General features: G+C 45.3%; 6 protein-coding genes across 6 annotated transcripts; 3 read left to right on the plus strand and 3 right to left on the minus strand.

The window, feature by feature from the left end:
• The first annotated feature begins 26 nt into the window (after positions 1–26).
• On the plus strand, positions 27–2,704 carry Cyp6g1 (Cytochrome P450 6g1). The gene is made up of 4 exons (XM_017231744.3): positions 27–180; positions 594–1,095; positions 1,163–1,963; positions 2,046–2,704. Exons 2-4 carry the CDS (start codon positions 631–633, stop codon positions 2,361–2,363), a joined length of 1,584 nt encoding a protein of 527 aa, XP_017087233.2. The 5' UTR covers positions 27–180; positions 594–630; the 3' UTR covers positions 2,364–2,704.
• Cyp6g2 (Cytochrome P450 6g2) lies at positions 2,519–4,580 on the minus strand. The gene is made up of 2 exons (XM_070279116.1): positions 3,298–4,580; positions 2,519–3,237 (listed from the first exon to the last, which is right to left on the minus strand). Exons 1-2 carry the CDS (start codon positions 4,564–4,566, stop codon positions 2,950–2,952), a joined length of 1,557 nt encoding a protein of 518 aa, XP_070135217.1. The 5' UTR covers positions 4,567–4,580; the 3' UTR covers positions 2,519–2,949.
• A 288-nt stretch (positions 4,581–4,868) lies between these two features.
• Positions 4,869–6,454, plus strand: Cyp6t3 (Cytochrome P450 6t3). Its single transcript, XM_017231746.2, has 2 exons — positions 4,869–6,098; positions 6,154–6,454. The coding sequence occupies exons 1-2, from the start codon at positions 4,869–4,871 to the stop codon at positions 6,427–6,429; spliced, it is 1,506 nt and encodes a 501-aa protein (XP_017087235.2). The 3' UTR covers positions 6,430–6,454.
• Positions 6,455–6,528: 74 nt separating this feature from the next.
• Positions 6,529–13,033, minus strand: LOC108118842 (proteasome-associated protein ECM29 homolog). The gene is made up of 9 exons (XM_017231743.3): positions 12,952–13,033; positions 12,692–12,822; positions 11,701–12,581; positions 11,154–11,639; positions 10,626–11,092; positions 10,210–10,572; positions 9,516–10,151; positions 8,217–9,448; positions 6,529–8,155 (listed from the first exon to the last, which is right to left on the minus strand). The coding sequence occupies exons 1-9, from the start codon at positions 12,977–12,979 to the stop codon at positions 6,716–6,718; spliced, it is 5,664 nt and encodes a 1,887-aa protein (XP_017087232.2). The 5' UTR covers positions 12,980–13,033; the 3' UTR covers positions 6,529–6,715.
• Positions 13,034–13,559: 526 nt separating this feature from the next.
• Positions 13,560–14,866, minus strand: RpS11 (ribosomal protein S11). The gene is made up of 5 exons (XM_017231511.1): positions 14,855–14,866; positions 14,516–14,638; positions 14,242–14,406; positions 13,963–14,168; positions 13,560–13,760 (listed from the first exon to the last, which is right to left on the minus strand). Exons 1-5 carry the CDS (start codon positions 14,864–14,866, stop codon positions 13,637–13,639), a joined length of 630 nt encoding a protein of 209 aa, XP_017087000.1. The 3' UTR covers positions 13,560–13,636.
• A 9,821-nt stretch (positions 14,867–24,687) lies between these two features.
• Positions 24,688–25,183, plus strand: LOC108118722 (uncharacterized). Its single transcript, XM_017231513.3, has one exon. It carries the CDS (start codon positions 24,814–24,816, stop codon positions 25,120–25,122), a length of 309 nt encoding a protein of 102 aa, XP_017087002.1. The 5' UTR covers positions 24,688–24,813; the 3' UTR covers positions 25,123–25,183.
• Positions 25,184–27,234: the final 2,051 nt, after the last annotated feature.

Consider the following 27,234-nt stretch of genomic DNA (forward strand, 5'->3'; position numbering starts at 1 on the left):
ATGTAATATAACTTGAAAACGCTATCTCTCGGAACCGTCGGGTATAAAATGCCGAGCACAGTTTAAATATATTTAGTTATTAAAAGCTTTAATTGTCGGTTGGGTGCCAGATAGCTCCGGATTTCATTATTAAAATAAAAAATCGTTTCCTTGAACTTGGAAAAACAAGTTTCAATTAAGGTCAGAAGCAAGTGAATTGATAGAAATATAACGAAAAACGAAGAGAGCTGTAGGATTAAAAGAAACATATTCAAACCAACCATGTTCTAAAGGAGATGAAGGAATCGAAGTGCCGATCGATCCTTTTCAGAACATTATTAAAATTCTTTCAAGTTTTCCAGTGTTTTTTAATGTATTACACTAATCTATTAACTATCCAAGTGTCTTTCAAGTATTGTTTTGGAACATGTCCAACTTTTATAATTACAAGGTTTTATAATAACATTTAAATAACTATATGATAAGATATCAACACATTACCAGAAAGGTAGTATTTATAATAAACAATGATAAAAAAGCACTTGTGACGGAAAATATCATCCTTATCGCCATCCTTAGCGCCTTAACTTATCAAAGTAATAACTTTATTACAGTGGTCCCGACCCCTTTTAAGAATAGTCAAAAACTGCGATGGCCATAACTGAGGCCCTCTTCCTTGTGGTGGCTGCCCTGGTGGCAGTCTACCTGTGGTTCCAACGTAATCACACCTACTGGCAGCGAAAAGGGATACCCTACATTCCACCTACGCCAATCATCGGAAACACAAAGCCGGCCTTTAAAATGGAAACCTCATTTGGACTCTACCTCTCCGAAATCTACAATGATCCTCGGGCTCAGGACGAAGCTGTCATAGGCATCTATGCCCTAAACAAGCCCGGACTAGTTATTCGCGATGTGGATTTGGTTAAGTCCGTGCTGATCAAGGACTTTAATCGGTTCCACAATCGCTACGCCCAATGCGACCCACATAGGGATCCCTTGGGCTACAATAATCTTTTCTTTGTGAGAAACAACCACTGGAAGGACATTCGCACCAAGCTGACTCCTGTTTTTACGAGCGGAAAGGTTAAGCAGATGTACCCACTGATGCAAGAGGTACATTAATTAGTCTTTCTTTCCTTCTGGGCGTTTCTTTGATTAATTCTTTCTTTACTCTTCCAAGATTGGCAGAGACCTGGAGGCAGCTTTAAAAAGACACGGCGAGGAGAGCTCTGGAAAGTATATCACCGAGATCAAGGAGATCTGTGCCCAGTTTTCCACCGACAGCATTGCCACCATCGCATATGGCATCCGGGCCAACAGTTTGGAAAACGCCAATGGCGAGTTCCGTAATTATGGTCGCCAGATGTTCACTTTTAATGTCTCGCGTGCCAAGGACTTCTTCGTTGCCTTCTTTCTTCCTAAACTGGTATCCCTATTCCGAATCCAGTTCTTCACGCCAGAGTTCTCATCCTTTATGAGGAAAACCATTGGTCATGTGATGGAGGATCGGGAGCGAACGGGTCACGTTCGTAACGACCTCATTGATATTCTGGTGGCTTTACGGAAGGAGGCGGCTGCGGAACCGTCAAAACCACATTATGCTCGTAACCAGGACTTTCTGGTGGCCCAAGCGGGTGTGTTCTTCACTGCTGGCTTCGAGACTTCCTCTTCGACCATGTCCTTCGCCCTCTACGAGTTGGCCCAGCACCCGGAGATGCAACAGCGCTTGCGCGAGGAGATCAACGAGGCCCTGCTGGAAGGTGGTGGCAGCTTAACCTATGAAAAGATCCAGGGCCTGGAGTACCTGTCCATGGTTGTGGATGAGGTTCTGCGCTTGTACCCGGTGCTGCCGTTCTTGGATCGAGAGTATGAAAGTATCCAGGGTGAGCCAGACCTCTCGTTGAAGCCCTTTTACGACTTTTCTTACGAGAATGGAACTCCAGTGTTTATACCAATTTTTGCATTGCAACGCAATCCAAAGGTAATACTTATACTTTATACTTTACTTTTCAAAATCTTTTTAATAAATAAATTTACCTAAAATACTTAAATTTGATTTGCAGTTTTGGCCCAATCCCAACCAGTTCGATCCGGAGCGCTTCTCCCCCGAGAACCGTAAGAACATACAGGCTATGGCCTATCTGCCTTTTGGCGCTGGACCCCACAACTGCATCGGCAGCCGGATCGGCCTGCTCCAGAGCAAGCTAGGCCTGGTCCACTTGCTCAAGAATCACGCGGTCAGGAACTGCGCCGACACCATGAATCAAATGAAGTTCGACCCCAAGGGGTTCGTGCTCCAAGCCGATGGAGGCATCCACCTGGAGATCGTGAACGACGGCCTCTATGACGTCAGTGCGCGCGAGCTGAACCAATCAGTGTGAACTTCTAGTACATGCTATAGTACCTGGAGATAGGGCCGGTGATTAGCTGACAGGGTAATAGCCCTCGGACAACAGGCTTATGGATGTTTATGTTTTTCTATTTTAAAATAATCCGTGTCAAACGCGGCGCTTCGTCTAGGGAATCAAAATCGGAGTGGTTATCAAATCGCATTTAATCTTTAAGCTCGAAAATCTGGAAAATTGCGCCACCAATAAATATACATAAATATAATCTTTTATTACATATTCGCAAATCTGTTTTTAAACGCTTGGAATTGGAAGCGTAACAAACAAAGTAGAGCTGCCTAAGATTATGGAATAAATTTATAAATGACTCTTAATTTGCATGGGTTTATATATTTTTATATGGGAGATTGATCACCTATGTCAGAAATGAGGCATCTCCTCCGCTCCGATGGATAAACACGCAACATGTCAATAAAATTACCCCAAGATGCGACACCAGTTGAATTTTTAAATGACGAAACACGCAACTTCTCCGGCTTAGTTCTCGTTCAGGTTTGGTTGGATACTTTTCTCGCGAAAACTCAGAAACTTTCCACTAAACTTCCTAGCCACAGGTGAGTTAGACTCCTAGAGGATCGCGCACAAGCCTCAGGTGAATGCCCCCTTTGGCCTGGGTTATAATAGCCTTGGGATCCAGCTGCATGCGGCGTGGAGTCCTTTCCGAAGTGGTGATAAGATGATTCCTTAAGAGGCTTACGAGCCCCACCTTAGCCTGAAGGAACCCAAAGCGCTCTCCGATGCATCCATGGGGCCCCAGTCCGAAGGGCATGTAGGTATAGGGTGTATGTAGTTTTCTATTAGCGGCGGAAAATCGTTCCGGCTGAAACTTCCGGGGCTGCGGAAAGTGCTAGTCACAAGTGAGGATTAGGACTATAATCATTACAGTTAAAGAAGCTATAATTCCTACCTGGGGATCCATGTGGAGGGCGTAACAAGGTATATAGACAGGCATTCCGTTGGGCACTTGAAAGTTATGAAATGGTTCCAGGGAGTAGAGTTCATCGGCAGTGCACTCGCGATCTAGGAAAGGCAGAGGTGGGTACATGCGCAGGATCTCCATTAAAATCATCTGCATGTACTCCAAGGACTCGATCATCTTCATGGTCACCTGACCGCCGCTCGCAACCAGAGCCTCCTTGATCTCCTCCCTCAATCTTCGCTGGACATCGGCATCCTTGGCCAGCTCATACATGGCAAAGGCCATTGTCGAGGACGAGGATTCAAAGCCGGCAGTAAAAAAGAGCACTGCTTGAGCCACCAGGATATCGCCCTCGAAGACGAACTGATCCTTGACGCCCTTGGCCTTGGCCTGCTGGGTATTCCGTCGAAACTCGATGAGGATGTCGATGAGATCGTTACGTGCTTGTCCCGATCTTTCACGTTCGTCCAGGACATAATTGATGGTTTTGCGCAGGAAGCGAGTCGACTCGTCGGGAACTACCTTGAACCCGAAAAACGGAACCCAATGGGGCAGGAAGAACACTAATGTGAATTCCGCTGCCCTTAAGAAAGTGAATTCAAAGACCGATCTTCCATGTCGTCGGAATTCGCCATTCGGATCCGTGAAACTATTGGCCCGAACTCCAAAGGCCACTGTGGAAATCACATCGGTGGTGAAGAGGGCGCATAGCTCCTTGGCCTCCATGTCGAAGCAGCGGAGCCGTTCATTGTGCAGTGGCTTCTGGCGCAGATGAGCATCCAGGCTGGCACCCACCTCCTCGATCAGCGGGAACATGTGCTTCAGACGGTTGCTGGTGAAGAAAGGAGATAGCTTCAGTCGCACCTCCTTCCAAGCAGGGTTTTTCAAAAAGAATATGTTCTGGGAACCCAGTGGGTCGCCTTTGTGGTCAGAGTTTGAGTACCGATTGCTGAACTTGGCGAAATCCTTGACCATAATCTTTCTGACCAAGCCAGGATCCCTTAGGAGCAACCCCGGCTTATGGAATAGATGTATGCCCACAACCGGTTCGTTTTCCGCTTCAGGATGGTTGTACAGCTGGGCTATAAACTCCGCCGGACTAGTTCGCATATTCAGGAGTCCCATCAGATTGCCTACTATCCACTTAGGCTTGATCTCAGGAACTCCTCTTCGCCTCCAGTAGGAGTAGTGCTGCTGCAGGAGCCAACAGGCGGTGCTTAAAAGTGTGACCACCAGGACCAGCAGTCCCAGTGCCATGTCGACGCTTTGGAATCTTTTCGAGAACTGTTCGATCCCAGCCAGCATCGAAGGGTTAAAAAGCTACAGGAAACCGATTGAGCGATTGGGTTCATCTACATAGATAGCCACCAGTTTTGACTTTGAATCTCAAACGTGAATGGGGAGTATTATCATTGTAATGCTAAATGGGCTTGGATATATTCTTCTTTTATGGAAATGTGTTCTCTGGGGAATTCATGAACAAGGTTATTTAGATTTTTCCAGACTTTTATAAATAAAAATAAAAAACTAACAATAATGTATATTACTCCACAGTTACAATGATGTTCCTCTGGCTGATGGTATTCACAACTTTGGCCTTACATCTTTGGCTAAGACAAAAGTACGACTACTTTAGAAGGCATGGGATTCCCCATCTACCCATTTCCGGTTGGTCACCACTGGGTCACCTCGGACAGCTACTTTTCCTGCGCATTTCCTTCGGGGATCTCTTTCAGCAAATCTACGCGGACCCACGATGCGAAAAAGCCAAAGTAGTTGGCTTCTTTTTGTTCCAGACCCCGGCGCTGATGATCCGGGATCCGGAGCTGATTCGTATGGTGCTGATAAAGCACTTCAATAGCTTCTTGAATCGTTACGAGGCGGCGGATGCTGGAGACTTGATGGGAGCGTTGACTCTGCCTCTGGCCAAATATCACAACTGGAAGGAAAGCCGGCAGTGCATGTCGCAGCTCTTTACAAGTGGTCGCCTGAGGGAGGTGATGTACCCCCTGATGCTCCGAGTGGCTGATGACCTGGAGCACTATCTGGATCGCAAAATGGGAGCTCGTTCAGAGAGAGTTCTTTCGCTCGGCAAGATGTGCCAGCTTTATACCACGGATGTCACAGGCAATCTCTTCTACAGCCAGGATGTGGGTGGACTACGTCAGGGCCGATCCCCCCTTCTCAAAAAGACCAAGGAGTTATTTAATCCTAACCTGCGAAAGGTATTGGACTTTATGACCATTTTCTTCCTACCAAAGTGGGCCAATCTTCTGGGAGCCAAGGTCTTCAGCGAGGATTATGCCCAGTTCATGAGAAAGCTGGTGGATGAACACCGGGAAACGAGGATGGGAGATCTGATCAACCAGCTGCAACACTTCCAGCTGTCGCGATCTTCCGACCACTATTCTCAGCATCCAGATTTCATAGCCTCTCAGGCAGGGATTATCCTCTTGGCTGGATTCGAAACATCCTCAGCGCTGATGGGCTTTACTCTTTATGAACTAGCCAAGGCTCCGGATCTCCAGGAGCGGCTGAGAAGCGAACTAAGCGAAGCTTTTTTGACCAGCTCCACTTCCCACCTCAACTACGAGACCCTGGCGACACTTCCCTACCTTAAAATGGTTTGTCTAGAGGCACTGCGTCTGTATCCAGCGGCTGCATTTATCAACAGGGAGTGCACAAGTCCGGATGCAGGTGGCTTCTCCCTGCGCCCGCATGTAGATGCTATATTGCCACCAGGAATGCCTGCGTACATCTCTATCCTAGGATTACATCGAGACGAACAGGTGGGTTTCTATCATCTTAAAAACTTCTTGTTATCTTACTATCTTATTTCCTTAGTTCTGGCCTGATCCCTGTCGGTTTAACCCTGAACGATTTTCTCCTGAAAGAGCAAAGGAAATAATACCCATGACCTATATTCCCTTTGGAGCTGGGCCACATGGCTGCATTGGCAGTCGCTTGGGCCTTCTGCAGCTGAAACTGGGAATCGCCCACATATTAAGACTGTACAGGGTGGAGATGTGTCACCGGACAGTGAATGAAATCCGATTTAATCCCAAAACCTTTATGCTGGAGTCACGCGATGAAATATTCCTCAGGTTCTGCAGGGATTAGGGTACTAACCATACAACATATGATGGCTATTTGTAGTTTGGCTAATTGGTTGGTCTCGTAACATAATGTTCCTAATTAGATCTCATCAAAAACATAGTATTCTTTTAAATCAAATCCTTTATAGTTCGTAGTTAATATATTATAATTACAAATGGTGTCTTTGAGTCCCATCTTACATTATCGTAAACCATTTTTTAAATATAAGTTATTTTCAGCCAATTTTAGATGCTTTATATCCAGACTTCTATTCTAGACCCAGCTGGGGGTTTGGCCGCTCCCCTCCGTCTTAGTTTCCGGTCTGCATTTTACCCAGCTTATCTTCGATGTCCTTGATACGACAGCGAATCTCGGGTGCAGAGTCCCGCTGAAACTTTTCCAGATTCGATTCAAAGCTTTTCTGGACCAACACTAAAGACGATTCGTTTTTGGGGCCGCTCAGCCGCTTAATCAGCATTAGAACGATGTTGAGGGCCTCCTTCTTGAGCCCTGTATGGGGGACTCCGGCAGCAAGGGTCACCGCCGCAAGGACATCAGTGCAGATCTTCTCGACAATGGCCTCACGAGTCTGGGGCAGTGGCACATCCGTCTTAATCTTTTTCTCCTGATTGATCTGGCTGAGATCGGGCACCTGAGCAGACTCATCGAAGACGTGGAGTCTCTCAATATATTTGGTTATGGCTGCCAGTAGGCTAACCTGCACAGGACGTGTACTCTCTGCCAAAATACTCGTGCAGTTCTCGGCCAAAAAGAGCTCGTAGCGGTGCTGGGTTTCGATGGAGTGGCGTGGCCAAGATTTACCCAATGTTTCCCATACCACTTCCTTAAGTCGGTTGAGCGTTTGCGCCCGCTTGTTGCGCTCATCGGCCGTCAGACTCTGACTAGTACTGGGTTCGTCGTCGTCGTCCGAATCCTTGCTCAGCTCCTTCTTTTCGAGCAGGTTCCAGGTCATGTTATAAACCTCCTCGAAGCGATCCGCCTCAAGCTGATCCAGGATGTCGCCCAAAGATGCTAGGGCCTTTGTGCGGTAGATCGGTTCCCGCTTCCTGGCCTCTCGCATTGCCGCATCGATAATACTTGGCCCGATTGCGTGGGTGCGGTTCAGTCCCTTGGTGAGTCCGGCCAAAGCCTGCAACAAGCGCTCCTTTCCCTCAAAGGTTCGACCCTGGAGCCCACTTAGCAGCAGCTTGATTAGTCGCACTCGGTCGGATTCCTCCAAGGAACTGCTGAGTCGAGTTGCTATTGTTTGGATGGCATTCGCTGCCTGAGCCTTACGCGACCAACTTGCATCCGTGAGCGAAGCCTCCAGTTTCGGAATGATCACATGCAGATTGAGACGGATGCCAGCATCCCCCGGGCTTACGTCAGTCCACAAATCCTTCCACAGTTCCACGTTGGCCTTTGATTCGTCGTTGGATTCCTCGTGCATTGCGAAGAAGATTAAGGGGAGCATACTGTCCATATAGTCCTTGAGCAGCTCATGATGGCGTTTGTTAATTGACTGGATAGTCAGGGCGATGGAGCGGTTGCTCGGCTGATCCGCATACATCTCGTCCAACTTGGTAAAGAAACTTTTTATGGACTGCTCCTTGGCCAAGCCCAAGATGTGGCCAATGGCGCTGGCGTTGTACTTGCGGACAGTGGCATTGCGGTCCTTGATGCCCACTAAGCATGCTCTTAAATACTTTGAGACCACCGGGGTCATCTCATTGCCCAATCGAATGCTGATCTGAAGGAGTCATTAAAATAAAATATCTTTTCAAAATATTTTTAAAATTTAAATCTCTTACCAGACATACAAAGTGGGCACAGCCAATCTTTGTGCCCAGGTTGACGCTGTTCTTCATCAGTTCCAGAACTTCGGGTGTCATCTTCTCTAGCGCCGGATAGTCGATGTAGCGAACGCACTTACCAATGGCTTCCATGGTATGGTGCGACTTGGCGGCCTCAGCTCTCAGAGTGTCAACTGCTTCCTGAGCCTCGTTATCAGCACCCAAACGAGTGGACACATAGGAGAGCTTGGAGTTCTCTAGCTCACCGGTGGCGCGCAGTAGGCAGGGAATCAAGGTGGCCAGATGTGGGGCAATCAGGGAGCCCGATGAATCGATCATATCGGAAATAGTTTTGATGCTTACTTTGCGAATTTCAGCCACCTTGTGACCAACTCCAGTATCCAAAAGATACGGAAGTATGGAGGCAGCTACCGCTGTGCCGGATTTTCCATGATCCGCAGAAGCAGCGATGACACACAGCTTGCCTAGAAAAGAGGCAGTGCCGTGAGCCGCCACTCTTGTTCCCTCATGGATGTCGTCCATCACACGGAACAGTTGGAACCACAGTTCCTTCAGCTCTGGCTCGGGCACTTCATCCACCTCCATTGCATCGGAACTTTTCACCCCACGCACCAACTCCTCCGAGCGCAACTTCAGGCCGTTGGGACGCTTCAGTAGATCCCTCACGGCCAAACAGCAGGCGATGCGCACTCGCCATTCTTTGGAGGTGAGATTGTCGAGAAGTTCACGCAGGATCTCCCAGTAGTAGCGCTCGGTGACCTCCTTGGAGTCGCTTACTATGGTATCCCAAATGGAGATCATGGAGTTCTGGATTTTGGGGGTTGGATCATACTTGTAGCGGTAGAGGCGAGGAATTATTTTACCCAGATAGGGCTGCATCTTCTGCCGGGACTCAGCGGAAAGAGTCTTTAAACCAAACGCTGCACCAAGCTTACTAGTCCAGGTGGCATTATGGTTGGCCAACTGCATGAACTGATAGATCATGTCCGGCTGGTTGAGATCTGATGCCAAAGAACACAATTCCTTGTATGTTGTGATGTTGCCTCCGGTTGGCGTTTTGCCTAGCATGCCCTCAGCAAAGAGTTCGGTGTCAGCAGAGACCTGGTTGACTTTCCGTTTGCCTCCAATAAGTTGGTCCAGCAGGGAGTTGGCGAGATCACCCTGGCTGGTGGAGTCGGAAAGGGTATAGACCAATCCCAGGCCACGTGAGGCCACATCCTGCACAAATTCTGGGCAGCACAAAGCAGATCGATCAGTAAGAAAAGAATATGTACATTCATGAATGGAAAAACTCACCGCTATCATCTGATAAAAGCTCCGTAAAGGCGAACTGCAGCAGCTCCTTTTTAGCCAGGACAGCCGGGCGTTGGCTACAGTGCTTGACCACAGCCAGAAGCCAGACCGATATAGCCTGGCGAGAGTGAATATTGGGCTCGGTAACTTTTCGGATCAGCGAGATAAGGAACTCCTCGAAATCTGCATCGTTGAAGTGGACGTTTACGAATTTCTCATCGGGCTTTCCTTTGTTCACATCGTAGCCACAAAGAGTATTAACAATGGCCTCCGAGATGGCTATGTTCAGGGCGGCGTCTTTTTGCTCCTTTGCCAACGTGAGGAACTTCTCCAGATTGCGCTTCGTGAAGTGCTCCCCATCACCTATGGCCAAATAACCCAGACATCTGGCCGCCTCCTCGCGGATTTTTTGGCGCGCTGACGAGCTCCGCAGAAGTTGAAATACTACGCCAAAGATGAGCAGCTTGGTCGACGTGTCAATGCTTTTGTACTCGGTCATTTCCTCGTCGTCATCCGCGTCGTTGCTTGGCACTTGAATCTCCACCTTTACATTTGGAATCTCCACAGTCTTGCCGATCATGGAAATGCATTTAACTGCTGCCGAAACAAGCAGCCATTGGGATTCGCACAGTGTTTTTGCTAAAATACAGACGAAATTAATTAAACGAAATGTTTTGGGAAATTCATAAGAACTCACAGATAATCTTAACAGCATTTACAAACTGCGCCCATGTACCATAGTCCTTGGCCTGTTGCGACTGCTTGAGCATTGCTATCTTCCGGTTGAAGGTGTGTCCCACCACCAGGAGCCAGCCATGCTTGTGCTCCAATGTCTTTTGCGAAAGATTATTTAAGCACTCGGCGAGCTCCTCATCAAACTTATCGTCCGGCAGTCCGAAGGCCCACAGAATGCCATACACCTGAGCAACGTGAACGCGCATGGTCTCGGACACATCCTTTAAGGAGTTTCCGAGGGGCTCTAGGAGATGCAGCTGCTTGGCAGCAAACAGTTCCGGAGCGGCATTCAGCAGATCATACAAGCAAATAAGATTGGATTCGCCTGAAAGAACAACATTTTAGTACAGCTTCATTGAGGCGCATTGTTATACTTACTTCTCTTGGCCTCCACTCCGCGTTGGACAAACTGCACGTACTGGTGCAAGGCGTTTCCTTCCTCCTCATCATAATGCAACTTAATGTAGTTGCGAAGGTCTTGGGTGTACTTCTCGTCCCCGGGAGCAGATACAACTCCAGCCGAGTACCACAAGCACAGACGCAGGTAGTCAAGGAGCTCCTCGTACACCTCCAAGCTGTAGGGTAGCTTGGTGCGGCCCACCGTCACGCAGGTGTTGCTCTTTTTTAATCGCTTGTTAGCCATATCGTGGACATGCGACATCATAACTGTGAAGCTGGGCAGTACTACTCTTCTTTGTTCCAAGGAAAGGTGATTAAAGTCACTGATAGATTCACTGTTGATGCGGTTTCCGACCTGCTCAATGGAGGACAGCATATTGTAGTTGACGTGATCCTTTTTTGAGGTTCCATACAGAAATGTGGTCACATTTTCACGGAGAGAATTACTTAAATTAAAAAAAAGATAGTTGTGTTATTGATTCTTGTTTAAACTTCACTTCCACTAACCGTTCTCCTGCAATAAGAAGCAACAAGTATCTGGCGGGAGCATAATACTCAGGGTAACAGCTGGTCAGAAACACGCTTGTGACATTCTGCACAATCTGGATCTTAGACTCTGCATTGTCCAGAAGCATGGCCAAGAGCAAATGCTGCTGACCGTCCAACTTAACAGTGGCCGGATCGGTGTCTTCGTCCACCTCCATTGCATCTGTTTTTTCTTTTGTTTTCCATGCAAAAGCTGGGGCCATGGACACAAGGGCCTCGCGAATGGATGAGTGCAGTTCGGGTGCACTACTCGCTAGGTTGTTGAAGTATCCCAGAACCAGCTTAAGGTCCTGACTGACGTCCTCAGGAAAACTGCGGGCATGCTGAGCTAATGCTGAATACGCCGCATTCTGCACATCGATGGGTTCGGTGGAGTCGCGTCCAATGACCTTAGTGATGCCGGTTAAGATTACTTTCGATACTTTGGAGACTAATTCCTTGGGACCACTAGAAAAAATGGTGATAGGGGTGAATTATTTTTCCAAAATTAGTACAATATTCAGCTTACTCTTTGAGCACTAGTTCCACAAACTGCAAAGCCAGCACCTTGCATTTTTGATTGGTATTAGTCCCGAATAAACCGTCGAAGATAACCTGAAGTCCTTTAGTTACATTGATGCTCTTGCCGCGGCATTTGATGAGGTATTGAAGCAGCTTCTGGCGAACTCTGGCGCAACACGGTCTCGTCTGGCGATCCGTCAGCTTGTTCTGGTTGCCAGCAAAGAGGATATACAAAGGAGACGTGACAGCGGGATTGCTAAAGTCCAGCATTGTGCACAGTTTGCTCAGCTCTGCGATAGCCGGAGTGGCTACACTGAATCTAGTGTCTGCAGACGCCACCACCAGGGGCACAAAGATTTGCACATCCGTAAAAACACTGCCACAAAGGAAACGAACGATTCCCTTTTTAACCTTCTCTAGATCTTCGGCACGCCAATTATTGGCAATGATTCGCTTAAAACTGAAAGGACTGAGTCCCGGGGGAACTTCTTGGTCCTGCGTGATGCCGTACGGGAGAAGCAGTACATCCTGCAGCAGGGATAGAAAGTTCGCACTAATGATCGGCTTGTTTTCAAGCTCCAGGAGCTTTGAACGCTTATCCGGATCGTCCGGGATTTTTATGTCTGACAGAATGGGCAGCAGCAGCGAAAACAACTTGTCCTGATAGTTTTCCAGCTTACTCTCGCTGCCCACTACTTTTCTTGCCAAAGCGGTCTGCTCCTCCAGCGGAAGACGTGGATATCCCATGGCAATAAATATGATGGCGAAGTTTTTAAGGAAAGTGCTACTGTCCTCGGCGGCATATTGATCCAGCAGAGCCTCGACGGGGATCTGGACCTGTCCTCTGGAGGTGAGGCGACGTTTAATGTGGGTCAAAACCTCCACAACCTGTCAACGGAAAGGGTTCGAATTGCATTACTCAGCCAAATTTTGCAGCGTCACGCTTGGAGAGGGGGGAGAAATCTCCTTGTTAGTCCCGGCCTGACCAGATCACTTGCCTTTGTGCGAACCGCGGTGTGGGGCGAGTTCATCTTCAGGATTACGGGGGCCAAGAATTTTCCCACCGTAGCCTCCAGTTTTTCATCGGAGTCTGTATTTCCAAGGCGCAAAAGAACGCGCTCCAGAAGCTCTGCAAGCGGAACACATATTCATTTTTTTTTTAATTTTCAATAGATTTTAGTCCCGACTGCATTCCTAACTACAACCATGCCGTACCATGCAGTTTGTTGGTGGAAAATAATGATAAATAATATTTTACCTATTTCTGCATTTGGTCCAGTTTCCATTTTGTTGTTGTTTTTCCTTTTCAATGTTACCAGGTACTAATTAGCAAGTGCCTGTTGTGAACTTTTTAAAAGTTTTACAATACTGGATGTGTGAAAGCTTGGCGCGAATATTGAATATGTCATGTATAGCAATAAATAACTTTGCTCTTGTATTTGGCAATACAAGAGGAACCCAATAAGTTTATTTTATTAAATACCCCCAACAAAAATCAATTTTAATTTCAAGTTAAGACTCAATGTTTATTAAAATATTGGAATTATAAATTCAACAAGTAATGGCATTCAAATCGTCTAGATCTCAGCATTCAAACCTGCAAAAAAGGAGACAATGATTAGCCTATTTTCATCAGTAATCTTAAAAATAACATTTCTTTTGATAAATTTCAGTATTTTCACTTTTGTGAAAAGAGTCAAGGTTCTTCAGCAATTTGTTTTATGAAGACCGTCATGATTTTATCATCAGAATGCCAATTTTAAATATTTTTAATGAGAATTTTCTTTAAATACACACCTTTGCTTTGGAAATGAAGACTCGTAAACCTGAAACTGCCTGAAAAACTAAAAACGGGTCAAGAAAGGGTAAATTTACATTTTAGTTTTATTCAAAAAGAATAAATGCTACAAATATTATCTTTTCCGAATAGTCGTCCGCAACATTTAGTACTTCTTGAAGCTCTTCTTGGCTCCCTGACCCTTGCTCACTTTCAGAACGTTGAAGCGCACAGTCTTGGACAGAGGACGGCACTCACCAATGGTGACAATGTCGCCTTGCTCAACATCCCTGTAACAATAGAAATATAAAAAATACTTTAATAAGAGCTCATTTGTAAAAAATCATAATAGATTATTTGAAATGTGTCAGTATTTTCACATTTTGTGAAAAGAGTCAAGGTTCTTCAGCAATTTGTTTTATGAAGACCGTCATGATTTTATCATCAAAGAAGTATGGCTGAGCACTGAATCAATTAAATTTGTATTATTACCTGAAAACGGGCGAGCAGTGGACGCTCATGTTTCGGTGACGCTTCTCGAAACGACTGTATTTGCGCACAAAGTGCAGGTAGTCACGACGAATGACAATGGTACGCTGCATCTTAGCCTTGCGGACAACACCGGTCAGGATGCGGCCACGAATCCTCACATCGCCGGTCCAGGGGCACTTCTTGTCAATGTAGGTGCCATCAATTGCCTGTTTAAAAGAGGAACCAACAGATTAGTAAGGGAATTCAGTGGCGCTCAGGTGGGAAAGTTTCTAGCATCACCTCACGGGGGGTCTTGAAGCCCAGACCAACATCGCGGTAACGGCGCAGGACCTTCTTCTTGGTGATGCCGGGCTTGACCTTACGGTTCAAGTTCACACCGAATTGTTTTTGGAAGGCGCGCTCGTTCTGGTTAGTTTGGAATCGGGTTCGGGGTGGCAGGCGGGATCAGGTGGAGTTCGATGGCCAGGCGGGAACAACAATCAGCGTGCAGGGGCAATGAAACGGAAACAAACGGGGGACGCAACATTAGAACGGTTTGCTCCGCATCTCTTACCTCGGCCGGAGCTCGGAAGCCCAGGCCAATTTGACGATAGAAGCGTGGCCGTTTCTTCAAGTTGGGATTCTTGCGGCGCACCACAACAACCGCGTGCTGCTTGCGAAAAGCTCGTTCAGTTTGCTGGAATATACATTTCGTGTACACATTGTGAGACAGCATGTGCAAAAGTAGGGTTAGGGCGCATCTTCTCTGACTCCCTTCAGTTGTTTGCTAGATATTTCACAGTCCGGTCCATTGATTTGCAAGCAATCACTCACTCTTCCGTTCCCATTTCGCTTTTTCCAGGCTTCCTCGCCTAATTTTCATTTATTGTTAACGCGTTTTTAAAAACCTTACCTGATCAGCCATGTTGAAAAAAAGAAAGAAAGACTTAGAGATGTGAGATGGAGAAACATCGATGGTTTAAAAATATTGGTAGTATCGATGTTTGGCAGGGCAACACAGTGCTGGCAACTTATTTGTTTTTTAAACATAAGCTACTAGAATATTAAAAAATGTAACACGTTTCAAGCAAGCCAATTAAACTATTGTAGCAAATTGTGCGTTATATTTACAGTTGCTAGTGGTGAATAAACAATAAGTGAAATTTGCAAATATCGATAATTACTTACCATTTATCGAAAAAAACGCCTATCCTAACGCTAGATGGCGACAGTGTTCATGCACAGCGGAAAAATGTAACGTCTGATTACTTTCAAATTTAAATGTACTCATATATACTTATAGTACTTATAGTAATTTACTTATAGTACTTATTGCTTAGTAATTATGTTTTTCATTTCAAGCATTATTGGAAACATCCAATCAGAATTTATTCAGAATCATCAAACGATTTAATGCAAGTTCTAATAAATCGCCAATAAAAACAACATTTCTTTATATATATATGTGTACTATAACTTTTTTCTCTAGTCTAACCAATTTGGCTATTGCTGATTCATGTAGTTTGTCGCAGCTATTGACCTTCATAATGGCTGACATTGACAAAGATTCCCTATGAGGCCAAGAAATATTTTCTATAGCACCACTTGAGCAACGTACCCAGCTAAGAGTCAAAAAAAAAGGAAGAAAAGGCGCCTTTGTGGCTTGCTCTTGTAGTTATTCTTTTAGGGAAGCACAAATTCCCGGTATTTAAAGCAAATGCCTGTGCGCTAATTCCCCACATAGCCCACCAAGGAATATGTCGGATTAAAAATAATGACAACATATACGAGTGCCAGGAGTGCGCCCTTGAAATGCCGCCCACTTTCAAGGCAAAAGCTGCAGCAGATGTAGCAGCTGCTATAAATCCGTTTACGGCTAAACGACACGGACGGAGGTTGCTCCTGCTCCTGATCCTGCTCGGCTCTTGCTCTTGCTCTTGCTCTGGACTGCCCAGCTCGGCTCTGACTGCATTTCATTGCCATTGTTAATGCAGATGTCTGCAGCATAAAATTGCGGCAAACGTTGCTGCCTCTGCTGTTGCCGCTTCTGTTGCTGCTGCTGCTGCTGCTGACCTTAACCTGCTAAAAGGGGTTGCCAGTGGAAAGCAGTCAAAGGGGACGGAGGCAGTGCATTAGGCGTGGCATGCGTGTGAAGCTGGCGAAGGTTTTCCCTGTCGGCCTTTCGCCATGCTCGGAAATTTCACCTTGCCGAGCTCAGTGACGGCAATGAAATCCCTTTACTGTCGCTTAGTCCCCCAGCCACCTCACCTTAATCCAGCCAAGGCTCTTTCCCAGCCCCAGTCACCGCCCCCCGTTTTCATCACCTACTTCACTATCTATTCTCCTTTGGAAATTCCGCAGGTAACTGAAACCCGGGCCATAGTTACGTTACTGCGCCTTATGTCTCGGGACATCATTTGGTATTATCGATTAAATAAGCTCCGGGACATCATAAACAGCAGCAACAAAGTTTACAACTTTTTCGCTTTTGTTTCCCTCGGTTATTATTATGATTTCATGCTCATTGCCATTATTGTTGTTTGCCCGGGCAAATGAAAAAACTTTTACTGGCTGCCAAAGTTCGTCCAGAAAGCCAGCAATTTAAATTCGATGCTGGCATACATTTTCCATCTTCCTTTACATATATTGTTGTTAAATACTTTAAAGTCAGGGCCCCAACTTTTCGCTTTTGCCCTCAAATTAAGAAAATAATTTCCTTGCCGATGGGGAGGGACAAAAAAGAGAGCAAAGATAACGGCATCAAGTGCGCAGCTTAACGGTACATTAGGTAAACAGTGTTGTCAACGTGGCCACCAGCGAGGGCTGTCGGTCGGGGGGTGTGGTTAGTAGTATTCAACAACAGTTTATACATATACTTAAAAACTTGAAAGTGGGTGGGAAAAGTCCCCGACAGAAAATTAGGGTAGCAGATTCACGAGACGAAAACCATTGACCCCATGAATGGAATGGAAGCTTCGTGGTGGTCTCCAGCTCTTGAGCGAGGGAACAAAGCGGATCTGTGGTGAAAGCGGCGACGGATCCGTCGTTTCCCTGCACGGGAAAAATCATCTCCGATATCAATTTCCCGAAAATGGATACTTTTCATAAATAGGCAAATGGTCTCTAATTAAATTGGCATTTAGCTAAAAAAGCTAAATGTTGTGAAAAATATCAAATTAAATTGGGCATTTCATTGCTTTATTTATACTAATTGAAACGGAAATAGATATTCGGGTCTTTAACAAATAAGCCATTTTTTATATTTTATAACAAATGATAAAGATTTTGAGAGTCTTAAACGAAAGCAAGGAGTAAGGTAAGAATTAGTTTCTACATTATACATTTATTAAAATTTTCTTTTTCAGTGAAAACCCTCAAACCCTACAACCTGTTTAATGGAAAGTAAGGGAAGGCAGAGAACGTGTATTTGAAAAGTGACCGAGATAATTTTTGGCATGCTTTGTTTGGTTTTACTTTCGCCAGCGGTTCCTCCACCCTCCATCCCCATTCCCCACACACCCATTCCACCCTCAACCCATGCAACTTTGATGAGCGGCAGCTGGGTTGCGGTTGAGCCCAGGGGCTTGGAGCTGCCACCCCCTAAGCACCCCGAATTTCCCATTTTCCCCAGGATCCTGGTAACCACTGCTCTCGAACCTCTGCCTGGTTCGGTGGGTTGTTTAACAAGTAAATTTATGCGCTGCGCGTGGGGAGATCGAGCGGTTGAGGGTCTCTCTTTTTTATATTTCCTCGGCTCGCTGGAAAGACTACACAACATCCTCTCTCGTCCTTTCTTTCACCCCCCATTTGTCTCTATCTCTGCTGCCTCGTAAAAAGCAAATGCAAAGAAATTATTACGATGCTGGGTTTTTGGGGGTTATGGGGGTTCATTTGGGGGACTGTTCGTTGTCATGACTACCTGCCAACCCCCCAACGAAAAAAGGGTTGCAAGCTGTAATTATGTTAATTTTCCGTATACGTAACATTCCCCAAATATTTGCAGTAAATTCCAGAGGCGAGGGTCCCCAAAACAGTTCAACCCCCAGATTGATGGAAATGGTTTCCTATCGGTTCATTGTCAGATCCCCCCAAAAAGAGGGACACATTTCGGTCTGTTACTAATATAAATACATAATGTATTAAGTAATACATACATATAAACCAATGACAGATTGTGCGGAAATTAGCAAAGTCAATTTCCGCTTTTGTCAATTATATGAAAACTTAATTGGACGGCAACGGGATCTGGCATAATATTATTGGAATCAATTCTAATAAAGTAGGGCATCCCTTCCCTGTCTGTTAAGGGATTCGGTCAGATTTCTTGTTAATTAAGGAAAAACAAGGGAATAACGCTACTTGACTGCCTAAACGTCCACATGGAAAGCTCCCAAATCGTCCAGCAAACAACTCTAATGAAGCCTGCCCAGGCCCTATCCAGGGCTCATCCCTGCTTGCCTGACTTTCTCCCAGCAACTTTCCCTCTCCGGTCAACTAATTGAAAAACTTTCGTGCTCCCCAGAACACGTGCCACCCACTGATTCGTCCGCGGGTGGTGGCGTTGCATGCCCCACACCCTGCTCGGGTCTGTTTTGTCTGTTTTATAGTCACTGTTCGCTGTGTGGCTCCTGCCTCCTTATCGCTCCTTCACCCCTGACCTCGGCTGGCGTCGGCATCCGTACAAAAGGCCGTAAAAACGTTGCCTATGCTTGTGCCAGCACCAGTCCCAGTGCCAGTGCCTGCGCCCTGACGTCCGCAATTAAAGACCAACAACAATGCCAGGCACGGCAATAAAAAGGACCTGCATGAAAAGTGGAATTCGAGACGAGCTCTTCAAGTTATACACATCAGTTAGAATGGTTTCTCCTAAATAAAATATTCCTAAAAAGTATGAAGTAATTTATAGCTGATATTAATTTTTTAATAAATGAAAGTTAAAAATCTCAAGGATAAAGTGTGAAATAAAACAAAATTTTCCATAAAAATTTTGTAAAATTTTGTAAAATAAAAGCTAAAAAGGATAGTTACTTGCCTTTGGATTATTTTTTAAATGTTTTGCACAAGTTTTTCTTACCATTATATCAATATTACGTATACGTATATACTTAAACATTTGTTATGTCTTATAAATAAATAAAAAACACTTTAAACATTCTATAAAAATAGAAAGGAAGAGCAAATAAGTATGAGAGCTTCCAAAATAACTTAAATATTTAAAAAGAAGACACTTTAAGCCCTTAAGTCTTTCCGCAACATTACTCATACGACCTGTAGTCCCAAGAAACATCTTCAGTCATTTGTAAATTTGTTGATGGCCCATCTTTTCCTTTTATTTTCGCTTTAAATTTACTTTTCCCCTAAATTATTCATTTATAGCGCATCAAATACGCGACTTGGCCGTGTCTCGAGCAAAAATTTTCCTTTTAACGTAATTTTTTTTGGCAGAATTTTTGTGCGCCGCATCCGTTACCGTAGCCCAGGAGGCCCTGGAGGCCCGACCCGGGGCTTGGCTCAAATTTTCGGGTGGGGCAGCTCCGGAGCCAGGTCATCTGCCATGCTCCTGGTCTATCTCCACCAGGAGGGGCCGACGAGCGCCGCGGGGCATGTGAGGCGTGGATTTATTGGCCGCGCCCGCTGGCAAGCCGTAAAAATAAAGAACAAAAAAAACCGAAGAAACTCGCATTAATTTCTTAAATTGAAGCGTCGTCGCGGCAGACAAACGACGCCCAGGAAAGAGCAAGATTACATTTCATTTCTATAGGGAGGGGAGATGGAAATACCGAACCTGAACCTGATTAAACATGTCTATTCCATTTAATCCGTGTACATAGTATAGTACGGCTTGTATCCGTCTAATTGGGGGCGAATTCTTTTGTCCCACTTCTCCAGTATCCTTGCCAGTATCGTTCCCGTTTGCCATCGATAAAAGGCAGAAGAAAAGCAACGAACAGACACTTTTTCTTGCCATTGTTCATCGTAAATTTATGCATGACGTGGCCATGATTTATCCAGAGTTCGGGTGTAAATTAAAATTAAGTGGATTCTGTTTTCCTTTTGTGAGAACAGCGAAGGAAATGAGTAATTTATTGATTTCTTTAAGGCAGGACTCGTATTTAACTTTAAATCGGGCGGAGCCCGGATGGTATTTGATTTTCTGAAACTGGGCCAGCAGCTATTTGTGCTTTACATTTCCCATACATATGTATTCCAAACAGCATCCGCCATCAGTAGCCCCCATCTTACACATCCACAACTACTTCCCCCCCATTCCCATTCACATCCCGAGCCGCAGTCGCAGTCGCAGTTGTGGTCGGAGCCAGAAACGCGCATCCATGGTGGACAATAGTGACCCATGTTTATGGCTTTTGCTGTTGCTGAATGCCTCGATTGGTGGGACTCTCCCCTCCTTAAAAAAATGTGTACCCTCATTGCATTCAAAAAAGAGAACTATTGTAAGCATCGACAAAGATTTACGAGTCGCATTTATGAGGAAACTTTTGGCCCGGACCCGGCCAACTGGATGAGTAATGCATGTTTTGTAATTGCCATCATACATCAATTGTTAGCAGCCAATTTGGCAATCGATATAAAAAAATATACGCGTGCAATGAACATTAACACATAATCATCTGCGAGGGAGACGTGTGTAGGGTGGTGTGGGGAAAATCAAAAGGAGAGGCAGTAAACACCAAAGGACCTTCATTAAATCGCCAGCAAAGCCAGCGATGTGTGCGGATGTCCATCGCATCAAGGATGTGCCCGCATTCGAATCCCCATGCGATATACGTATCCGTGTGCCTGCTTTGGAGGCCGTCATGTAATCGCAAATAATCATCCACTTAACGTCATGAAACTTTATGTCGGAGATGGTCCAGCCAGCCTCTTAACTCGGTCTCGGACTCAGGTCTCCGGCCATTGGGCTCGGACTACGGCTCTTATCCGACCCCATCTGCCGGCACAGTCGCCTTTCCCTTTCGAAGTCAGCATAAAGTGCCCGGCACTTGGATACGGACAGTGCCAGTCATAATAATGTTTATTGTTTGCTTGCCGGCAATCCAGGACATGCAAACGGTTTCTCTATGCACTGGAAATAATATATATTTTTACTATAAGTTCATATTATATGTTTTTTTACACATTTTTTCTATAAAATACTAAAATAAAAATGAAGATTTGTAGACTTTCTATTAAAATGAACTATGTAAAGTTATCATACGAGTCTACTTCAAAAGTTACAGACCTCTTCTGCTTAGTTATAGTTTTTTCCTTGTGTCCTCACAAAGGACACGAATGCCGCAAACCACTACAAGGTTCCAAAACCAATGAGACTGGGAACTGAGAACTGAGAACGGGAACGTCCATGTCGATGTGTAGTATCTCTGCTCTTGACAAGTGAAATGGGTATTCAGTCCCGGGCCTGGGTATTTTTAGAGCCACTCATTTGATTGGCCAAACAATCCCGGCCAACACATCAAAAGTAAATTCTAGGGGTGTCCTGAAAAAAAAAAACACACACCCCCACAAAAAGGTTGTCTGCCACAAAGAGCATGTGTTACCTTAAAGGCGTTGAGCGTTGGGGCTTTAATTCCCGAGTTTTGTGGCATGGAGCAGCCGAAAAAAGGAAGTGCAGCCATTTTTAGCGCATCCTGGCCAACGGCGAACATCCTGTGCTGCAATTGTAAATTTTCGCTGCTCGACAAACAAAAGCGCAGCAGGATGTGCAAGGCAAACAGTTGCTGAATTTTATTGTCAGTGGATTTATAATATAGATATATATATATTTGGATATCTCTCTCTCTCGAGCTTTTGCGGGTAATGCTTTTAACTGGTTTTCCTTGGGTTTGGGTCAATAGATTTTGGGCTAAACTGGAAAACCGAATGACCAACAAATCAAATAGCGGAAAACTTTTATTTTGCAAAAGTTTGGCTCATACTTCCGTCGGATGGTGGTAGGATGTTAGGATGGCAAGACGGGTGGGTGGATGGACTTCTTCCTTCGGCGTGACCATCTTGGGCCCCATAAATAAGCCAGCAAATTGCATGCTTCACTGACTTGAAAGGGGGGGAGTAGGGTTTCCAAGTTCCGAGTAGGATGGCCAGCAAATTGATGGCTTTGTAGCAGTTGTGGTGAATTTGTTGGGCCCTTTGAGCGGTCCGACGTCCTTGCTTCCTTGAACTCTGACCAGCAAATTGTATTTATGCGTTAATTATTTCATTAACGCCCCATTGAGTACGCCTCCTTGGGGCCCAAGGGGCCTGACTCTGGGCCATGCCGGTCCCCTCTTCTCTCAAATTATTCCGGCCTATTGCATTCAAGTGATTTTGATTCTTGGCCAGGAACGGAGGGCGTGGGACTGCCCAGGCAATCGAACGGAGGCGTGAGAAATGTGGAGGTCATCAAAGGGCCCTCATTAGGGGACAGATAGGTATTGAATCTCGTGAGCTGTGTCCAAATGTATTTTAATTAAATGCATTCAATTGACGGCAGGGACTATGGGACATGGGCGCGGGGACAGGACTCACGGGAGCACTGGCTATCCTCAAAGCAATCTATGACCTCGCATTCCGCACAAGGAATTTCACGAATGACAAGATAATGTAATTAACTCATGCAATTTTACAGCTAAAGGTCCAAATAAGTTTCAGCTTTAAAGGTTAGATATTTGAATTAACATACTTGTTTGGCTATATTTAGTTGTACAAAACATAAGTATTATTACCAATATCATTATCCCCAAAAGAAGTTTGAAAATATTGTGCTTGTGGACCGTATCTTAAGAAAAAAAGTGTAAGGACACCCCATCACCTTGGCTCTCAGAGCTCCTTCAGGGACAGGTAAAAATAAGCTGAACATCAGGTGTAAGTAAATGAAAGAGCAGGCTGGAATGGAAGAAAAGTGAAACGCCAACATGAGCAGCTCATAAAAACTCAACAAGGCGAAATGTTTAGGTTTAAGTGGGCGTCTCTTCCACAGGGGGAGGTGTGGCGGTGGCAGTGGCAGTATGGTTGGTGGATAAAGTCGCCTGCATGCCGTGGCATGCCTCGCCTGCATTTAGCTAATCCACAAGTTTAGCACAACAAAGGCAAAAGGCAAGGAAGGCACAACTCAAGGTCCTTGCGACGAGGACTACGAGTGGAAATCATGGGGGCCTTAAAGCTGGGGCGGGGGCTGTGGAAGGACGAATACTTGACAGTCTTGGCCTGGCTTTGTTTCTACGGCCCAGTACAGTACAGCAGACCCGCCCCCTTGCGCGTTAGTTGCATATTTTGCGGCGCTCTGTGGCACATCTTAAATTTTTGTTATTTTTTTTTGAGAATTTATATAAGTGAGTTTTTGGTGGGAGCTTCTGGTCCTCTGACCTGCTAGCATATGTAAATTGATGGCTTTGTTTGTCTTTCGGGCTGAGCTTCAAATTCGTAAATCCGTTGAAAATCCTTTTTAACTTTTAATGATGGGGCTGCTTCGCTTCCTTACTTTCCTTTACTTTTCCTCCTCAAAGTGGGCCAATGTTTTCCCATGGGATTTGCGTAAAGTATCTGCTAAAAGCTTTCCCCATTCTGTTTGCCTGCCGCCGCTTTCTGTTTTCTGTTATTTGGCCAAAAAGGCAGCGCTAACCGCATCGACAGCCAAGCCCTGCCGCCTGCTGCCCCATCCTTTTAGCCAGAAGAAGTCAACATCATTTTCGTTTTCATCAATTTGGTTCGAAGGGGATGCTGGGAAATGGAAAATGGAGCAGCCAACAAAATTCAGAGCCAAGACTTTGATAACTTGGGGAATGTTCAGCTTGGTTTTCATTAATTTGTTGTGTTAGTTGGACCACTTGGGAGAAGTTTTAAAACTAGAGGAATTTGAACTTGTGATATCTCTCTAGAAACTCCTAATCCTCAGACTTGAAAGCTTCTAATTGAGGTCGAACTATGTCGAACAAAAATCTCCTATAAACCAAAGTCATAAAGTTGAATTATATCTTCGAATTAATTTTCTTTGCTAAACCGCACCCGAGTTGATTTGTTATTACACCTTTTTGGCACTCGGAGGAAATACATTTTTAATTAGCATCGTTACTGCTTGGGCGCCAGTTAGAATTTGGAATCGGTAGTTTGTTTTATACATACATATATCTTATTATCTGGGAAAGACAAATGCTAGCAATTATTTGGGAATAAGCCAGGGGTGGAAATGGCAGTCCCCTGCTCTGTTTCCGGCTTCACAAGGTCTCCCACATATACGTATGTATATTGTAAAGGAATCTGAAGCACGTGCCCAAATTATATTCAAGGCGAGAGCCTGAATAAAATAACAGCTGCAAACAGACACGCATAAACAAATGACGATGATGGCAACACTTTGCTTTCGGTATCCTCTAGGTAGCCCCCACTATGGTACACCCAGACTAAACTCATTAATTATCTAGGAGCCTGTGGAGAGAGAGCGCAGGAACAGGATGCAGGATAGTGCTCTGGCCATGAATACGGCATTGTGTTTGCAATCAACTTTGCCAATGAACATAAAATATGCTTTATGTGCCTTTCGATTGTTCGTCCTTAATGATGGGCCAACTTAGCACAAATGATTTGCCATCAATAGCTCCGGTTATTAATGAAGGGGAAACATTTCTGGGCCAGGACACATGCCTCAAACTATGAAATAAGTTGGTTAATTTTCTTGATTCCCATTCCCAAATAACAGAGAAATTTTTGAAATGAAAATCGCTTAGATGTTTGTGGGAAATTCCAGGAATTAAATATATGAGGCACTTAGAAATTAAATAAATGTGAGGTACTCTATCTTGCAAAGCAGAAAGCCAATAAATTAGCAGGCTGCATAATAACTGCCAGGATATATCCATATTAGTGTCGACTCTTCCCAAAATGTCAGGCTACAAGGTGGCTTTTGCCTGTCTTAAATGTGGAAATATCATCAGCTACAAGTCCTGTAAACTGGGTGAGACTCGTTATGATGTCCTATTAACCACCACCTACAACTTGATCCTGGAGGACAAGATTCGAGTAACGAATGGAGAGAAGTTCCAGAACGTCTACTGTTCGAAATGCCGCATGGAGCTGGGCTTGCTTTGTTTGGAAAGTTACTCGAATCAACAGCTTAAGGGAGTTACGCTGCTCCAGAAGGCCCTACTGATAGTGTACGATTCGTATGAGGTGCCGTTCGAGTTGCCTTGAACCCTTGAATAAAGTCAACTCGACGGAATTAACTATTTAAGGGTTCTGCCTTACATTCTGGCGTGTCTGCAGTTGACAAGGCGACCCTCGACCTCCTCCGATTGACACATATTATATATGTGTTTTTTGACTTTTACACGAGCTTGTCACTTTGGAATGTTGGCAGGGCGTTAAAATCATTTGCCTGACTTGCGACTGTTGGGGCATTAATCAAAATCAAACCACGCGTATTTGTTGCCAATGGATTCCGTCGGGGTGCAAGCCAAAAAAACGTGCCAGACGACATGCGTCAGTCTGAGGAGCTACAGGCCACGTTTTTTCTCGGCTTCTGTTGTTTTTTATCCTCGACTTGTGCCGAGTCTGTACCAGGCACGTAAAAAGGCCAAAAGCTGAAGCCAAAATAATTTGCGCTCTGCTCACACTGTGACAGTTGGGCGCCAGTGTTGGGGGGACTCCTGCACATCCTGCTGGTCCTGCCTGTCACTGGGGCGACGGAAATTAAAGCACTGCCGGCTGTCTTGAAATCGGTAGCTTTAGCTCAGCCCTCAGTGGCTTGACGGCAGAAGGCATTTTAATGATTTTAATTAACTGCATGTTTGCCTGTAATTACAACGGCAACAATGCAATTACGTTACATGTACAGCTCACAATGGCTATAAACAACGGCGCCAGGTCAGAGGGCAAGGCCAGCTGGTTGCCTGGTCGCCTGGCTTGTGTCTTCCCACTCCAGTCCACCTCCGGCTTTGGAGCACACCTCGGATGACAGAATAATTACAGGCAGAGCCCCATGCCACAGCTCCACCACAGTGGGAGGCTGTTCCCGGAGAGAAACAAACAGACAAGAGTATCATCTGATGGATACCATGGATGTCCCTTGACAGGGGCTGTCTTTCCGATGAAAATAATAATTTTCAATGGGCTATTCTTAAAGTCAAGAAGAAAGAAAACGCCCATTTCAAATACCTTGTTGTTGCCCGACAATAAACCCTTTTGTGCGACGCCCTTGGCCTTGGCACTTATTACTAATACGACATGTGGCCCTCGGCAAGGTACAAGTGTAATTATAGCCAGCAAATGTCCTGTCGCTGTCCCTGAGTGTCACCGATGCCGGATAGAACTTGTTGCTTTCTCTGCCCCGAAGAGGGCCCACACAGGAGGGACGGAAGGTGAGGCGGAAGACGCCTACTGTCGACTCTATTGTGTGTTCACTGACCGTAAATATCAAGTAATTTTCTGCAATTTTTCTACGCTACCAATTGATTTATGGCTTGCTGCCGTTATGGCCTCCCATTTCCCCACATTGCCCGGACATCCTTCCTGGGGCCTCCCAGTTTGCTTTGTTTGTGAAACAAAAGACAAGCCAAGTGTGCGTTGTTCTTCCAATAACAACAACAATAGTAGGACTATCACAAACAACAAGAGTAACAACAAAGGCAACAGCGGCAGCGGCAAAGGACTTGTGTGCATGTTAAGCCTGCGGCTGTCAAGTGGTCCGCCATTCGCTGGCCGCTAGTGTTACACAGTAAAAAAATAAATATCCCAATCTATTTGTAAAAATTGAACTTTTAAATGCATTGGCAAAAATTCCTTTTAGGAACGAAGTCTTTCTTCCTAAATACTTTAACCCTCAAACTCTTCCATTGCATGCAGAAATGTGTCGCCTGTCGCTTGTCGCTGTTGCCAGAAAAGGCATTAGGGCTTGTCAACGAACAACCCGCCCTTAGACCACCGCCCCTCGGCTGCACTCCAAATACTCTCGGCATGGGGCGTGGCCATTCGCGCCGCTTAACAAGAAAATTCGTTTAGTAAATTTCATTTACATTTCTGTGTCGAACAGCAATAAGGGCCCTGAACGTACAAACGACTAAATATAAAGATTAAACAAGCGAAAATAGTTTGCCTTTAGTGGGGCTATTTTTTACGCAGTAATCCAGCCTCAGCTTGCTATTAATTTCTTTGTGGCTTAATAAGGCATTGCGTTACTCATACGCCACGTGGTGCGCAGCGAGTTCCTCGTAATGCGATTCCAAGGGGAAGGGCCTTGTCCCTGGTGCCCGGAGGGGTGTCAACTATTTATGCATATACATGGTACAATGTACACTGTACACTGCA

This window comes from Drosophila bipectinata, chromosome 2R, assembly GCF_030179905.1.
Source record: "Drosophila bipectinata strain 14024-0381.07 chromosome 2R, DbipHiC1v2, whole genome shotgun sequence".
Classification (NCBI taxonomy): Eukaryota; Metazoa; Arthropoda; class Insecta; order Diptera; family Drosophilidae; genus Drosophila; species Drosophila bipectinata.

Bases quoted from the DNA above. Each gene is read 5' to 3' on its own strand.
- Cyp6g1 (XM_017231744.3), top strand. From the start codon at position 631: ATGGCCATAACTGAGGCCCTCTTCCTTGTGGTGGCTGCCCTGGTGGCA. The intron at 1,096-1,162 runs GTACATTAATTA...TACTCTTCCAAG, and splicing joins TGTACCCACTGATGCAAGAG to ATTGGCAGAGACCTGGAGGC. The intron at 1,964-2,045 runs GTAATACTTATA...TTTGATTTGCAG, and splicing joins CATTGCAACGCAATCCAAAG to TTTTGGCCCAATCCCAACCA.
- Cyp6g2 (XM_070279116.1), bottom strand. From the start codon at position 4,566: ATGGCACTGGGACTGCTGGTCCTGGTGGTCACACTTTTAAGCACCGCC. The intron at 3,238-3,297 runs GTAGGAATTATA...ACTTGTGACTAG, and splicing joins CCCTCCACATGGATCCCCAG to CACTTTCCGCAGCCCCGGAA.
- Cyp6t3 (XM_017231746.2), top strand. From the start codon at position 4,869: ATGATGTTCCTCTGGCTGATGGTATTCACAACTTTGGCCTTACATCTT. The intron at 6,099-6,153 runs GTGGGTTTCTAT...TTATTTCCTTAG, and splicing joins GATTACATCGAGACGAACAG to TTCTGGCCTGATCCCTGTCG.
- LOC108118842 (XM_017231743.3), bottom strand. From the start codon at position 12,979: ATGGAAACTGGACCAAATGCAGAAATAG. The intron at 10,573-10,625 runs GTAAGTATAACA...TTGTTCTTTCAG, and splicing joins CGGAGTGGAGGCCAAGAGAA to GCGAATCCAATCTTATTTGC. The intron at 10,152-10,209 runs GTGAGTTCTTAT...TCTGTATTTTAG, and splicing joins AAATGCTGTTAAGATTATCT to CAAAAACACTGTGCGAATCC.
- RpS11 (XM_017231511.1), bottom strand. The intron at 14,169-14,241 runs GTGATGCTAGAA...TCTTTTAAACAG, and splicing joins GCTTCAAGACCCCCCGTGAG to GCAATTGATGGCACCTACAT. The intron at 13,761-13,962 runs GTAATAATACAA...CTATTGTTACAG, and splicing joins CACTGCTCGCCCGTTTTCAG to GGATGTTGAGCAAGGCGACA.
- LOC108118722 (XM_017231513.3), top strand. From the start codon at position 24,814: ATGTCAGGCTACAAGGTGGCTTTTGCCTGTCTTAAATGTGGAAATATC.